The sequence below is a fragment of the Bos indicus genome, chromosome 25, assembly GCF_029378745.1.
Source record: "Bos indicus isolate NIAB-ARS_2022 breed Sahiwal x Tharparkar chromosome 25, NIAB-ARS_B.indTharparkar_mat_pri_1.0, whole genome shotgun sequence".
NCBI classification, from domain to species: domain Eukaryota; kingdom Metazoa; phylum Chordata; class Mammalia; order Artiodactyla; family Bovidae; genus Bos; species Bos indicus.
The window spans coordinates 41,766,150-41,779,577 of NC_091784.1; the positions used below are offsets into that span (position 1 = coordinate 41,766,150).

Here is a 13,428-nt window from a genome sequence, read left to right on the forward strand (position 1 = left end):
CAAGTGTTGACACGAGAAGGTGTTGCCGCTTTCCCGTGGGACTGTCCACAGCTCCCCTTGCTGGCTGGCGGGCCTGTGCTGTGACGCTGGGGCTGAGACGGCCTTCACCTCGCCGCCCTGATCCCCCCGCCTGAGCTTTCCACGTCATTCTCGTGCAGTTTGTTAAATGAAGACTTTCCTCTGTAACTGTCATTTGCTACTTTAAAAAATTTTTGTATTGAAGTATGGTTCCTGTACCTCGTTGTGTTACTTTCTTCTTGCAGTAAAGTGAGTCAGCCACACCTGTTCACACGTCCCCTCTTCTTTGGATTTCCTTCCCATTAGGTCACCACAATACCCCGAGTAGAATTCCCTGTGCTCTGCAGTATACTTGTCGTTTGCCGTTTGTACCTCAGAATCCACCTGCCAGTGCAGGAGACACGGGTTCGATCCCTGGGTCGGGAAGCTCCCCTGGAGAAGGAAATGGCAACCCACTCCAGTATCCTTGCCTGGAGAATCTCATGGACAGGGGAGCCTGGCGGGCTACAGTCCTTGGGGTTGCAAGGAGTTGGACACGACTGAGAGACTAAACAACAATATAGTCTCTTAACGATAATAGTCTAGGGAAAGGATTTGAAAAGTCGTTCTGCTTTCTCTTTTTAGGATGTAAGCCTAAGTACATTAACACAGACACATCACCCACTTGAGCAAGTTCCCTTTTCTCCTGGACATGCTAGCATTGAGGATAGTACAGATTTTATTGTGCTCCGTGCGCCAGATTGCTGGAACCAGAGGCAGGAACCTCTGTACACGAAGATAAGGCGTGCGCTGGTGGTGCGGGGTGGCCCTGATCACTCTCACCGGGGTGCAGTCGTGAGTTCCTTGTGCTCTGATGCAACGATGGAATGCTTTTATCAAGAAACGTTCACTGGGGGAGGGATAAACTGGGAGTGCAAGATTAGCAGACCCTACTATAAGACAGAGAAAAAATGGAGGCTTCCCATATGGCGCGGGGATCTCTATTCAGTGTCTTGCAATAACCTATACTGGAAAAGGATCTTTTAAAGCAACTGTACTTCAAGTCGTCTGTCGATTCTGTGGAGACACTCTTGCTGGACTGACAGGGCTGGAGCCGCCCCACCAGCAGAGTTTGGTTTCGTGTCTGCACCGTCCCTTCGGATGCGGTGGACCGAACCGGCCGCCACCAACTCCGAGTGTTCTGTCCCCTCCTGCTGGATGCGGGGCTCTCCCCCGCAGCTCGGCCCAGCCGTTTCCACCTTGTGAGTGTGGCCGTGGCACCGAGTGGTGCCCGACGGTTTCACTGTTGCGTCTCTTCCTCCAGGGGGATGACAGTCTGTCTGCGATCACCTTTGACTCTGACTCTGACACGGTGAGTGCAGTCGGAGGGCTGGTGTTCCGTTTACCTGCCGACTCCCGCGGGTCTCCCCACAGACGCTGCATTCAGGGCCAGATCACAGGTTCCTGATGCCCTCGGCCAGATCTGTGCAGCTGAGACGATAACTTTAGGACTTCGACAGAAGTCAGTGTGAGCAGAGCGCATTTGAGGCTGACCACAAGCTCCTTGCCAGCAGTCTGGCTTTGGCCTGCACGCCCCCACCCCTGCCCCCAGCCCCTGAGCCCTGTGTGGAGGGGAGAGAGCAGAGCAGGGAGGTGTGAGAAAGAGCCCAGCGCGTTCCCGCCCCCGCAGCTCTGAGGACTCCAGGGTCCGCGGTCTGAGGAGCAGGGCCTCTGCAGAGAGTTTCCTCCTCAACACTCAGGACACGGCCGAGATGCTCCCGGGAGTGAGAGGGATCCATGGATCTGAACCAGTCTCCCGGGATCTCAGTGTCCTGAGCGAGATTTCCCGTTTGGAGTGAAGCGGAGGGTGGAGGCGTGGAAGGGGCCCCGGGGGCGAGCCTGGGTGGTGCCCAGCTCCGCGTGTGGCCCAGGCTGTCGGGGGTGTCCTCCAGATGGGCCAGTGCTGCCCCGCGCCCCCATCTCACGTCTCACCTGTGGGCGTCCCCCCACCTCCATCTCTGGGGCCTGCTGGCCACACTCTGTGTCGGGGGCGCCTCCCCTGGGCTGCCCACTCCTGTGTCAGGGACGCCTCCCTGCCCTCCGCTCGCACTCTGCTTGGTCTCTCGGTGTTGGCCGCTTAATCCACCACCCACCCGCCTCCCCCCATTCTGAGCACTCCTGTGCTGCGTGGCTGGGGCCATACTGGCTGCCTGAGAAGGCTCAACCATCTCTTCTTTCTTTCAGAAAGCAAAAAAGAAAAGTTTCCACAAACCTCCACCCACATCCCTGAGTAAGTATGACCAGCTTGGCTCGGAAGAGGTTCTCAGAAGGCCTCCTGCCCGGGTGTCCTGGTAGGAGGCTCAGCTGCGTCTGTCTTCTCTGAATACGCAGGACCACTGATGCACGTCCTTCTGCCCCTTGGCTCCGTCTCGTGCTGGGGCTCACTCCCGGGTCTTCGCCCTCTGCAGGCGTCCCTGTGGGCGGAGGCCCCGTGGGGCAGAGGTCCTGAGCCCTCCCTGCACCAGTGAGCCCCCAGCCCCAGAGCACAGCAATGGCCTCTTGTGTTCTCCTTCTTGAGCTGCCAGAGTGAGGGAAACACAGGATTTGTTCTTGAGACACAAAGAGTTCATCTGGGCAATATACTGAATTTTATGCTTCCCAAGCTCTTTGTGACCAATCAGATCCTATGTCAGCTTTCTTTTGCTGCCGAAAAGCCTGTGGCTTTGCCTGGCTTTATTACATACTCACGTGTGTGTATTTACATTTCTTATATACATATATACAGTCAAACACACTGTCTTATGTATGACACAGTCAGAGAATACAGATGAACTTTCATATGAGCCCAAGAAAAACATACATAGAAAGATAAATTCCTGCAAAGAAAAGAAAGCACGTTTTGTAGTACAAATAAGTATAAGCGTTAGAAAGGAACCACCTAGCGAACTTAACTGCAACGCAGAGGCAGACACGGACGTCGAGAACAGACATGGAGACCACGGAGGGTAACGGGGGTGGGATGAGCCGGCAGGTGGGCCCGACGTGTACGCACCAGCAAGAACCGACCGCACAGCACAGGCAGCTCCGCTCAGCGCTCTGTGGTGGCCTATTTGGGAAGGAAATCCAAAAAAGAGTAGATACACGTGCATGTGGGCTTCCCGGGTGGCGCTAGTGGGAAAGAACCCGCCTGCCAACGCAGGAGACGCAAGAGACGGCGGGTTCTACCCCTGGGTCGGGAAGACCCCCTGGAGGAGAGCGTGGAAACCCACTGCAGTGTTCTCGCCTGGAGAATCCCACGGACAGAGGAGCCTGGCGGGCTGCAGCCCCGAGTCGCAGGGAGCCGGGCGCGGCCGAGTGACCTGGCGCTAGTGCAGCGGCTGCGCTTTGCTGCACGGCAGAGACGACGCGGCACGGTGAAGCGGCTCCACTCCAGCAGAAGTTAATTTAAAAACATCTAGCAGTGTGGACTTTGAATATTCTGGCTCTCCTCCTGTGGAGCAAATCGGGAATTGATGCAAAGTGAAAGTGTGGGCTTTGGTGTTTTAAAACTTCTCTTTCAGACTATTTTGTTTAAATCCTTTTGTCCAGAAGGCATCACTAAGGTAAATGTGAGATCATCTTCCATTATTCTTACTTACTGGAAGTCAAGCATTTCAAGTGTTGAAAATACTAATAATCAAATTGCTTTTTATCTTGACTTCTGTAAATGTCAGAGGTGTGTTTTGCATAATTTAGGGTGGCCAGAGCCCCCAAAGCATCAAAACCGCCAAATAGGTGCTTTCCCCCAGCCCCCGGGCCCTCCCCCAGCCACACCGGACGCCTGTCCAGGCACCAGGGCTGATCCCAGGCCCCCTGCTCACTGCAGGATGCACTGTGTCCCCTCCCCCACACTCCCCCCCATCCCAAGCTCCTCAGTTCAGTTCAGTTCAGTCGCTCAGTCGTGTCCGACTCTTTGCGACCCCGTGAACTGCAGCACATCAGGCCTCCCTGTCCATCACCAACTTCCAGAGTCCACCCAAACCCATGTCCATTGAGTCGGTGATACCATCCAACTATCTCATCCTCTGTCTTCCCCTTCTCCTCCTGCCCCCAATCCCTCCCAGCATCAGGGTCTTTTCCAATGAGGCAGCTCTTCGCCTCAGGTGGCCAAAGTATTGGAGTTTCAGCTTCAACATCAGTCCTTCCAGTGAACACCCACAACTGATCTCCTTTAGGATGGACTGGCTGGATCTCCTTGCAGTCCAAGGGACTCTAGAGTCTTCTCCAAAACCACAGTTGAAAAGCATCAATTCTTCAGCGCTCAGCTTTCTTTATAATCCAACTCTCACATCCATACATAACTACTGGAAAAAGCATAGCCTTGACTAGACGGACCTTTGTTGACAAAGTAATGTCTCTGCTTTTTAATATGCTGTCTAAATTGGTCATAACTTTCCTTCCAAGGAGCAAGTGTCTTTTAATTTCATGGCTGCAATCAACATCTTCAGTGATTTTGGAGCCCAGAAAAATAAAGTCTGACACTGTTTCCACTGTTTCCCCATCTATTTACCATGAAGTGATGGGACCGGATGCCATGATCTTAGTTTTCTGAATGTTGAACTTCAGGGCAACTTTTTCACTCTCCTCTTTCACTTTCATCAAGAGGCTTTTTTGTTCCTCTTCACTTTCTGCCATAAGGGTGGTGTCATCTGCATGTCTGAGGTTATTGATATTTCTCCCGGCAATCTTGATTCCAGCTTGTGCTTCCTCCAGCCCAGCGTTTCTCATGATGTACTCTGTATATAAGTTAAATAAGCAGGGTGACAATATGCAGCCTTGACGGACTCCTTTTCCTATTTGGAACCAGTCTGTTATTCCATGCCCAGTTCTAACTCCTAACATTCCCTTAATAGGTGTACCCCTGTCTGATTTCCGAGCCACAACAGCAGGAACCCAGGCTGTCCCGTTCACTTCATAAATGTGTCTCTACTGCCCAGTACTGGCCATCTGACACAAAGAGCCGACTCATGGGCAAAGACCACATGCTGGGAAAGGTTGAGGGCAGGAGGAGAAGGGGGCGGCGGAAGATGAGATGGTTAGATGGCATCACTGACTCAGTGCCCGTGAACTTGAGCAAACTCCAGGAGAGAGTGGAAGACAGGGAAGCCTGGCGGGCTACAGTCCATGGGGTCTCAAAGAGTCGGACACGACTTAGCGACTGAACAACTGCCCACTCTGGGTCTCCAGGGTTTGTAGTCCCCGTGTGCTGAGGCTTCCGGTCCTCGCCGTGCTCCGAGGTGGCGAGGCTTCTGGCCCCTCCGTGTTCATCGTTCCGCAGCGTCAGCCACCAGCAGGAACCACCGCTGAGTCCCTCTGCTTTGCAGCTTTATCCATGGGCGTGCATCTTGTGGAATTCTCACTATTTATTGATAAACCCTGTACATTTAGGAGGGAAATGTCGTTTGTGGGGTTTTTTTCCTGATCACTAATATACCTTCATAAATATGCACTTAAATGCATGTTTAAAGTTTGGAAGACCTTCCAAATACCCTGGGAGTGAGCACAGTGGTCCTGGGTGAGTGGAAACGCCTCAGGGCCCAATGTGTCTTTACTCCCACATCCTAAATGATAAAGGGGAATTTTCCATAAATTCCATAAGCCATGGAAAAATCTTAGAAATTTTAATAACTAAATGCATTAGATTTAGAATCTCAGGACCTTCTACAGATATAAATTGCTTTGGTATTTAAGAAATATAAGCGTGTTTTATGAACAACTTGGTTTTGCATAAATTTGCACAATTTCTATATTTTATGTGAAGCAGCAAAATTCCAGATTAAAATATAATTTTAAAACCCTTCCTTTGTTTTGGTGACAAAATAAAAAAATGCCCTGGGGGAGAAAATGGGAAATTAACTACTGTAATATTGGTACAACTTCAGGCTCATATTTTAAAATCAATTCCAGTTACTTCTTTATAATAAAACTTAAAAAGCAAATGTGAGTATATAAACATAACCGTATTTTTCCGTACTTTTTTATTTTTGCCAGAATGTGCTCATCTGGGGCGGTTGTGAGTGTTTCCCTGTACCGTCTTTGTCTTTCTGAAGCACAGATGTTGGGGGGCACAGTGTTCTGCACCTCTAAAACCATGTGTTGCCTTTCTAGAGTCACCTTATCACTCTAAACCGAGGAAGGTGGCCTCCTGGAGATCTCTGAGGACCGCGGCGAGCATGCCTCTCGGGGGCCGGATGTCCTTAACGCCCCAGAAGCTGTGTCTGGGAAGCTCCAAGCAAGGTACCCACGCGCCCCTCGGAAATAGAGCCCTCCTTAAAAAGAAGGAAAGAAATAGACCCGTCCTGCTCACGAGCAGCGCCCGGTCCCAGGTGCTGACGACACAGAGCTTTGAATGCGCCTTGTCTGAAAGACTCCATTTCTGACCTTGTCAAGGACATGGCGCCTTGAGGCGCACACTCCGAGTGTGTGCGACCTCTGACGTTTGCTCTTGTGGGTCTCGGCCTGTCTGAGTGGGGCTGGCTGTGGTGGGTCACAGACCCTCCTCCCGACAGCTTTGGGAGTCATGTGAGCCGGTTGAGGTCATGCCGGCAACTTGGAAGGGGGTGTGCTAAGCACACGCGCAGCCTGGAAGTGGGCAGGCACCACAGGGAGGGCTTTGCTGATCTTGGGGCCGGTGGCTGAACGTTGCTCATACACCACGGGTCCCGTGAGCTTCCTTCAACCCCCTGAGCCCGGTTACGAGAGGCAGCGCCGTCCGTTGTGTCTGCTCGTACCTGTCGCGTTAAAACCGTGCACGTTCAAACCAGGCAGTCTGACCCCAGCCCTGACTTCAGACCTCACCTTGGACTGTGCCTGGACCCACTCCCCCAGCAGCGCCCCCGACTTTGTGACCGAAGCCTTGAGAATGAAGAGGTCAAACCTCAGGCGTTCTGCCAGCCACGGTGAGCTCGCCGCGGTGACACGGCCACGAGGCCGGGCGGGGGACTTGGGGGTGCTCTGCAGAGTGAGGGGCGGGCCCCCCGCAGGCAGCCGCCGAGTGTCCTGAAGGTCCCTGCTGCCTCCTGGAGGGTGGCTTTCCTGCTGTGGAGGGAGACGTCATCCCTGGCTTCAGTGGTGTCTGCCTCCCTGGAGTCGTAGTGAAACGGGTTGTGCAAACGATCTTAGAAATGAAAGCTGCGAGGATGATAGACAGCCCAAATCTCACAAAGCAGGGCCGGCTGGTGTCGTGCTGCTGTCTTCCTGTCCGGCCCGAGTCCACACGCCTCCTCCCCAGCGTCCACTGCCCTTCCGTCGGCGCCGTGGGAAGCCCCGAGAAGCCTTGTCCCGGTGGCCGGGCTGGGCCCCTTGCGGCGCTGCTGGCCGGCATTGCTGTTTCAGGCTTACGTGCTTTAGAGTCCTGTCCCCATTAGGGACCGCGCTGAAGCAGAGTGCCCCGGGCACTGTGCCGACGGTGGGCGCAGGGCCGGCTGCTGGCACCTGCATGATGATGCCATTGCGTTTGTTTTTGACTGTTTGTTTGTGGCTTCAAGTCTAAAGACACGGCTTTTCTTTGTGACTCCCTCCTTTAATCCTTTTGTAGATGAACACATGGGCTTCCCTGGTGGCTCAGTGGTAGAGAATCTGCCTGCCAGTGCGGGAGACCCAGGTTCAATCAGGAAGATCCCTTGGAGAAGGGAATGACTACCCACTCCAGTATTCTTACTTGGAGAATCCCATGGACAGAGGATCCTGGCAGGCTACAGTCCTCGGGATTGCAAAAGAGTTGGACACGACTTAGTGACTTAACAACAACAGCTCCCCTTTAATCCTCTGAGTGTAATTAAGTCCTGTGTTCACATCTTTTAGTTTTCTTTTGCTTCTTCTTTCCAAATCAATACCTGTTTGGGTTGTCTTACTTCTGGGGAAAGACCATAATCAGGTTAAAAATGTCGAAATGCATTTGTTCTTTTTTTATTGTTTTTTTTAAAGATAATTTTATTAACCTCCAGGTTTCCCTTAAGGTATAGTCCAGCGTTCCTTCTTCTTTTCAGAGGGCTGTGTGTCTCCCCGCAGGTTACGTTCCGGGGAACCCCGTCTACAGAGAGAAGGAGGACATGTATGACGAGATCATTGAGCTGAAGAAGGTAGAGTTCCCGCCCGTCCTCTGCGACTGTTAAGCGGGGAGGGCCCTGGTCACGTGGATGGGGGGCCACACCTGTGCCGGGGTGTGTCCCGTGGGAAGAGCAGGGGTTGCAGGGTGACACCGAGTTTAAGCCCTGGCCGGGCGCCTGAGCAGCTGGGAGACGCTGGCTCCTGGGGGGCCACCCGCCAGCGGCGAGGGAGCCTGGACTGCGGTCAGCCAGCAAGCTCTGGGTCTCCCTGGGGGGACAGCCCCAGGGGGACAAGGTTATTTCCCTTTGCGCCCCGAGCCCTGGCGTTAGGATGAGTCTTTCTTTGGCTGTTACTGTGATCAGTAACTTCCCGTTTGCATTATTCTTCGGCACTCATGGCATTTCACAGCTCTCAGTGGCTCTGTCTCGATGCTCCCGTGAGAGAGGTGATGGCCTTGAGGCTCGTAGTGTATCCAGGGTTTACCTCTAGCAGACCCAGGATGTGCAAGGTCGCCTACCTCCTGGGGCCGCGGCTCCATTTGCATAACCCGTGCTGCCGCCCCCAGAGCGCAAACCGCCCCAAGGTGAGCGGCCTCACCCTTGTCCCCGTCTCGCCCCCCTACGCCGCGCCCGGCTCTTGGTGCCGCCTGGAGACTCGGGGGGCCCTGCCCGTCCGTGACACGGGTCTGTTCACAGGCTGTGCTCCGCCCCCCGCCAGTAGAGCTGGGACCCGTCTGGCACGAGGTCAAGCAGGGTGCTGGCGGCCGGCGTGCCCAGAGCACACGAGAGCCCGGAAGCCACCTTGGGCGAGGGTCCCCGTACACGACAGCCCTCCTGTGGGAGCTGCAGGGTCCTCACCCGGGGAGGTGACTAAGAGCCCTGCGTCCTCTGGGTGGCGACACTCAGGGGGAGCCTTCTTGGGGCCGGAAGCGGGTCTCTGAGTGGGATCACTGCCTTATTCCAAGTACACGGGCCTCCTCCTCCCTTCCGAGGGGAGGGTTTATCTTCAGCACTCTGCTGCCCCGGGGGCAGGGGCACAGGGTGGTTTTTCTCTGGCAAGTGACGTCTCAGTGTGCTGTTGAAAATGGGGAGGGTCGTAAGTGCAGCTTCACGGGGTTTTGTGAGGGTTCAACGCAGTAATCCATGAGAGGGCTTTAGTGCAGGGTTCTTAGCTATGCTGAGCAGGGTAGGTATTCCTGGAAGCAGAATTCCCGTTATCGGATTTCTTGTCTTTCCCAGTGAATGGGCGTTAACTGATTAATTCACGAAACGGGCCCTGAGGGCCAAGCATCTCTCCCGCCGGCTGCAGCCGCTGGCCGGCTTTCCCGACTGCCCGCAGTGGGTGGACGCCCGACTGTCTCTCCAGTGGCCAGGCCAGGTCTGTTCTGATGCTCAGACTCTGCTGAGCACTGTGAGTCCCTTGACAGGACGTCTCCAAGATGATTGGCTAATTCGGGTCCAGGCTGTGCTGGAAGCCGGTCAGCTCCAGTGCTGGCTGACCCCGTGGGCATTTCTGGACGAGGCTCACACGCGCTGACTTAACCTGACACTTTCCCAGCCGTGGGGTTCCCCGGACCAGGAGAAAGTTTCCTTAAGTGAGGCTGTTAGAAGTCCCCTCCCGTGAGCATTTCCTCAAAGGACCACACGTGTCTGGTGTAATAGGAAGGACATCATTTCAAAATACAGGATAGTTGTAAACAGTGAATAAACTTAGTTTTATGAAAAATCGACAGTCTTCCTTCTAAATTCACCGCAGATGGGTGGGAAATTCACCCACAGATAAACGTGTGGGGACCGGCGCTCTGACCCGCTGAGCCTTAGTTGAGGATGAGTCTTGAGCAGACGTTAGCCCGTGACCGTTTGTGACGTGAGGAACGCTCCCACGGCCCCCAGGACTGCCACTGGCCGTGCCGTTTGTGAGCAGCGCTCGTCTGCGGCGGGGGCGCTGCTCGCATTTTAGGGGGCAGGGTTCCTGGTTGCCTGGGTCGCCCTGCACCTGACGGGGTGTCTGCCCCCCAGCCCCAACCTCCACGGTAACATCCAGACCTGCCTCGCCCTCTGCGCACGCAGCGCCCGCTCGGGAACCAGGCGCTTTGAACGCCCCCCTCCGTCTCCGTGTCTCACCCGATGCTGTGTGTGCGCGGTGTGTGTGTGTGTGGCCCTTCTTTCCTTCAGTCACTAAACATGCAAAAGAGTGATGTGGATCTGATGAGAACGAAGCTTCGGCGCCTTGAAGAGGAAAACAGCAGAAAGGACCGGCAGATCGAGCAGCTTCTGGACGCGTCCCGAGTAAGTGCGGGGCCCGGGACGCGGTGCCGGATGCAGGCGGCCCCCGGCGGGGGAGGCCCAGCGCACCTCGTCTTCATCTCTCGATCTGCTTACCACAGGGCCCGGATTTTGTTCGGACTCTGGCAGAGAAAAGGCCTGATGCTGGCTGGGTGAGTATAATCTCCGGCAGCTCAGCTCATCTGTCCGCTGAGATCTGATCTTCAAATGGCCTTTAGAGACAGAGCTTCTCTCTGAAGCACTCAGAGCAGAGGAGTAACAGGCAAGCGGAAGGCCTTCCTGAAACCCTCCTCCACCGAGCGGTGGGGCTTACACGACGACACCGCGGGGGCTCTTAGTGGGAGCAGGAGGCGGGCTGAGCAGGCTGACTGCAGGGGCGAAAAGGCGCGGCAGGAGAAGGCCGTGACGGCGCGGACACCTCGGGCGCAGCACACGACGCCGCCGACTCAAGAAGGAGTCAAAGCAGGAGTAGCGTCAGGGCCTTAAGGCGCGTGCAGACCCTTCTTGTGCGCCGTGTGACAGCACTTAGCACATGAGCAAAACCGAATTACGGAGAATGGAGCCCTTGCGTGATTGCTGCTGTGGAATAAGCTGCCGCAGTCGGAGGGAAATGAGTCACAGCAAATGTCACCTGAGTCAAGGAAGAACGTTTAGAAACCTGAGATGCGATTCACTTCTGAGGGTCTTGAACACAAAATCACATTAATGATGCGATTAATGGATTTGATAACATAAACTTAGAATTTATAGTGAAAACCCATACGACTACAATTGAAAATGGATCCGTATAATGGGTGGGGGGAGATGACTGATCAGTAAAACAGATTTTATCCAGAAGATGCGAAGAATCTACCCCCGTGTATAAAGAAGGGAAGCAGCGTGCCATGAACGGACGACTCGCCCGGCTCTGTGCCTGGGCAGCTCAGAGGAAGCGCACACAGGCAGGAGGAAACCCCGTGTTGCCTGACGGCGGCTCAGCAAACGCCATGCGGTTTGCAGGGGTACAGAGTCTCGGTGACCATTTTGCAGTCGGGACTTCAGCCCCCATGTTTAAAATCGGGAAACTGAGGTTAAGAGGTGTGTCCCAAATTGGGTGCACGGTGAGTGACCGTAGGCTCTGAAGGCTGGGCCGTGTGGCTGTGCGAGCCGCCGTTTGTAACACTGCGCTCACCACTTATCCCGTGATGCTCATTTCTTTTTTTTCTATTTTCTGGCCGCGCCAGGCAACATGTGGGATCTTAGTTCCCCGACCAGGGATCGAACCCATGGCCCCTGCGTTGGGACCACAGAGGCTTAACCACCAGACCGCCAGGAAAGTCCTAATGATGCTCTTTAGGATTATGTCTTGAGAAAAACAAATCCAGCACAAAAGGCTGTTTGCACAAGGATATTTCTAGCTGCCCAGTTTGGGAGGGCAGGTGGAGGAGGAGCCATTCAAATTAGCATACCGCTCTTTCGATCCTCAGCATTTTTTTTTTTACTGCACCTTGAGGCTTGTGGGATGTTAGTTCCCCGACCAGGGGTTGAACCCATGGCCCCTGCATTGGGAGCACAGAGTCCTAACCACTGGACCGCCAGATAATTCCGGGGTTTTTTCTTTCTTTTTTTAATTAAAGTTTATTAAAAGTGGAAATCCTAGATCATAGATACGTGCCAGTTTCGCTCTGCTGCCCTTTACCAAATCACCCATCAAAGTGGCTGTGACTGAACATTTCTGCTTGAATCATCTGCCTTCCAGAAACACCTGCCCGTGTGCACGAGGAGGGCTGGCTGGGGTTTCTGTGAGAGCTTGAACTCTCTGTGAGGGTCACGAGCTCAGTGTCCGTCAGTAGCAGGACAGGTAACCATGCTGTGCGTTCACACCTGGGAGGAATAATGCAGATCTGTAGGAACGACTCGGGTTAGGGCTCCACGGCGGTTTGTGAAGTGAGAACAGTGTGCAGGATGGTATGCGTGGGGTTGCCATTTATGTAAACAACAGCAAAACACCACCACTCAGCAGGTGTGCATACGCGTGCGCGTGTGCATAATGAGGTCTGGAGAGTGAACACATGCTATGCTGGTAACATCAGTTAGTTGACAGGGGTAAGCACAAAGGGTAAATGTGCCCAGGTGTTGCTAGTATAACTAAAAATCACCTTAAAATCCAGTTGAAAAGTGTTTGACTCTTCAAAAAGAAAGGGAAGTCCTGTCGGGAATGCAGGGTATCATCTCCCAAAGCGCTGTGTGAGCAGAGAGCAGGAAGCACTGAGGCAGAGGGGCCTCCCCAGGACCCCAGTCCGGCTGCCCGGGGGAGGGTGCTGGGGATGGGGCTGCCCTGGGCCGCTGGGCTTGGGGTGTCCGTGCCTGGTGACTGAGGTGGTGCATGTCCCGTCCCTCCTCCCGAGGGTGGCGCCCTCTGAGGAGGGGAGCACCCTGTTCCCAGCCCCACTGCCCCCTGCTCCAAGTCTAGAAGAGACCCCAGCCATCGAATGGGGGGGACACTCCTAGGGAGTGGGCAGCGGACCCGCCCCAGGTAGGGCACAGGTCCGGCTGCGTCTCCGTGCGGCAGGGGAGGCCGTGGCCGTTGAGGCTGGGGTGTGTTCCCCCGGTCAGCTTGATGGGTGTGGTCCCCCGGCAGGTGATCAACGGGCTGAAGCAGAGGGTCCTCAAGCTGGAGCAGCAGTGCAAGGAGAAGGACAACATTATCAAGTACGGGGCCCGGGGCGCCGGGGGGCCCTGCCTGGGTGCCAGCTGGGCGCGCGCACCCGTCCTGCTCCCAGCCCAGCGTCGGCACCCGCTGTCCCACCCCTCCCCTGCCCACGTCCCAGCCTCACTTGTCACCAAAGCTTGAGCAGTGGCCTCCTCCAGACACCACCAAGGAGCCATGTTCTCCCCTCTCTCTCCTTGCTCCCGTTTCTTTGAAGACACGCCTTCTCTCCTTCACCTCCTGTGATCATGTCTTGTCTCCAGTGTTGACTTCATGGACTAGACGCGCAGGCTCTTGCTGCCTGGACACCTCCCCAGGCTGCCTCTCACCGTCCCGCACGGTCCTGTGCTGTTTTTAGAGCAGCTATAC

General features: G+C 54.8%; 1 protein-coding gene across 23 annotated transcripts in view; it reads left to right on the forward strand.

Annotated features, from left to right (window-relative positions):
• The window catches only part of IQCE (IQ motif containing E), a 41,326-nt gene that overhangs the window by 6,043 nt on the left and 21,855 nt on the right, over positions 1-13,428 (forward strand). For 16 of the 23 annotated variants that reach the window (XR_011564150.1, XR_011564151.1, XR_002183684.2 and 13 more), the window contains exons 2-9: positions 1,322-1,369; positions 2,242-2,287; positions 6,145-6,273; positions 6,801-6,935; positions 8,047-8,117; positions 10,260-10,373; positions 10,472-10,522; positions 12,991-13,061. Coding sequence is in view for 13 of the 23 variants with exons in the window: in XM_070780295.1 (XP_070636396.1) it covers positions 1,322-1,369; positions 2,242-2,287; positions 6,145-6,273; positions 6,801-6,935; positions 8,047-8,117; positions 10,260-10,373; positions 10,472-10,522; positions 12,991-13,061 (665 nt within the window). In the remaining 10 variants the exon portion in view is untranslated. Of the gene's footprint in view, positions 1-1,321; positions 1,370-2,241; positions 2,288-6,144; positions 6,274-6,800; positions 6,936-8,046; positions 8,118-10,259; positions 10,374-10,471; positions 10,523-12,990; positions 13,062-13,428 lie in introns of those variants that run through there. The other 7 variants (XR_011564155.1, XR_011564154.1, XR_011564152.1 and 4 more) reach the window with 6 other exon arrangements.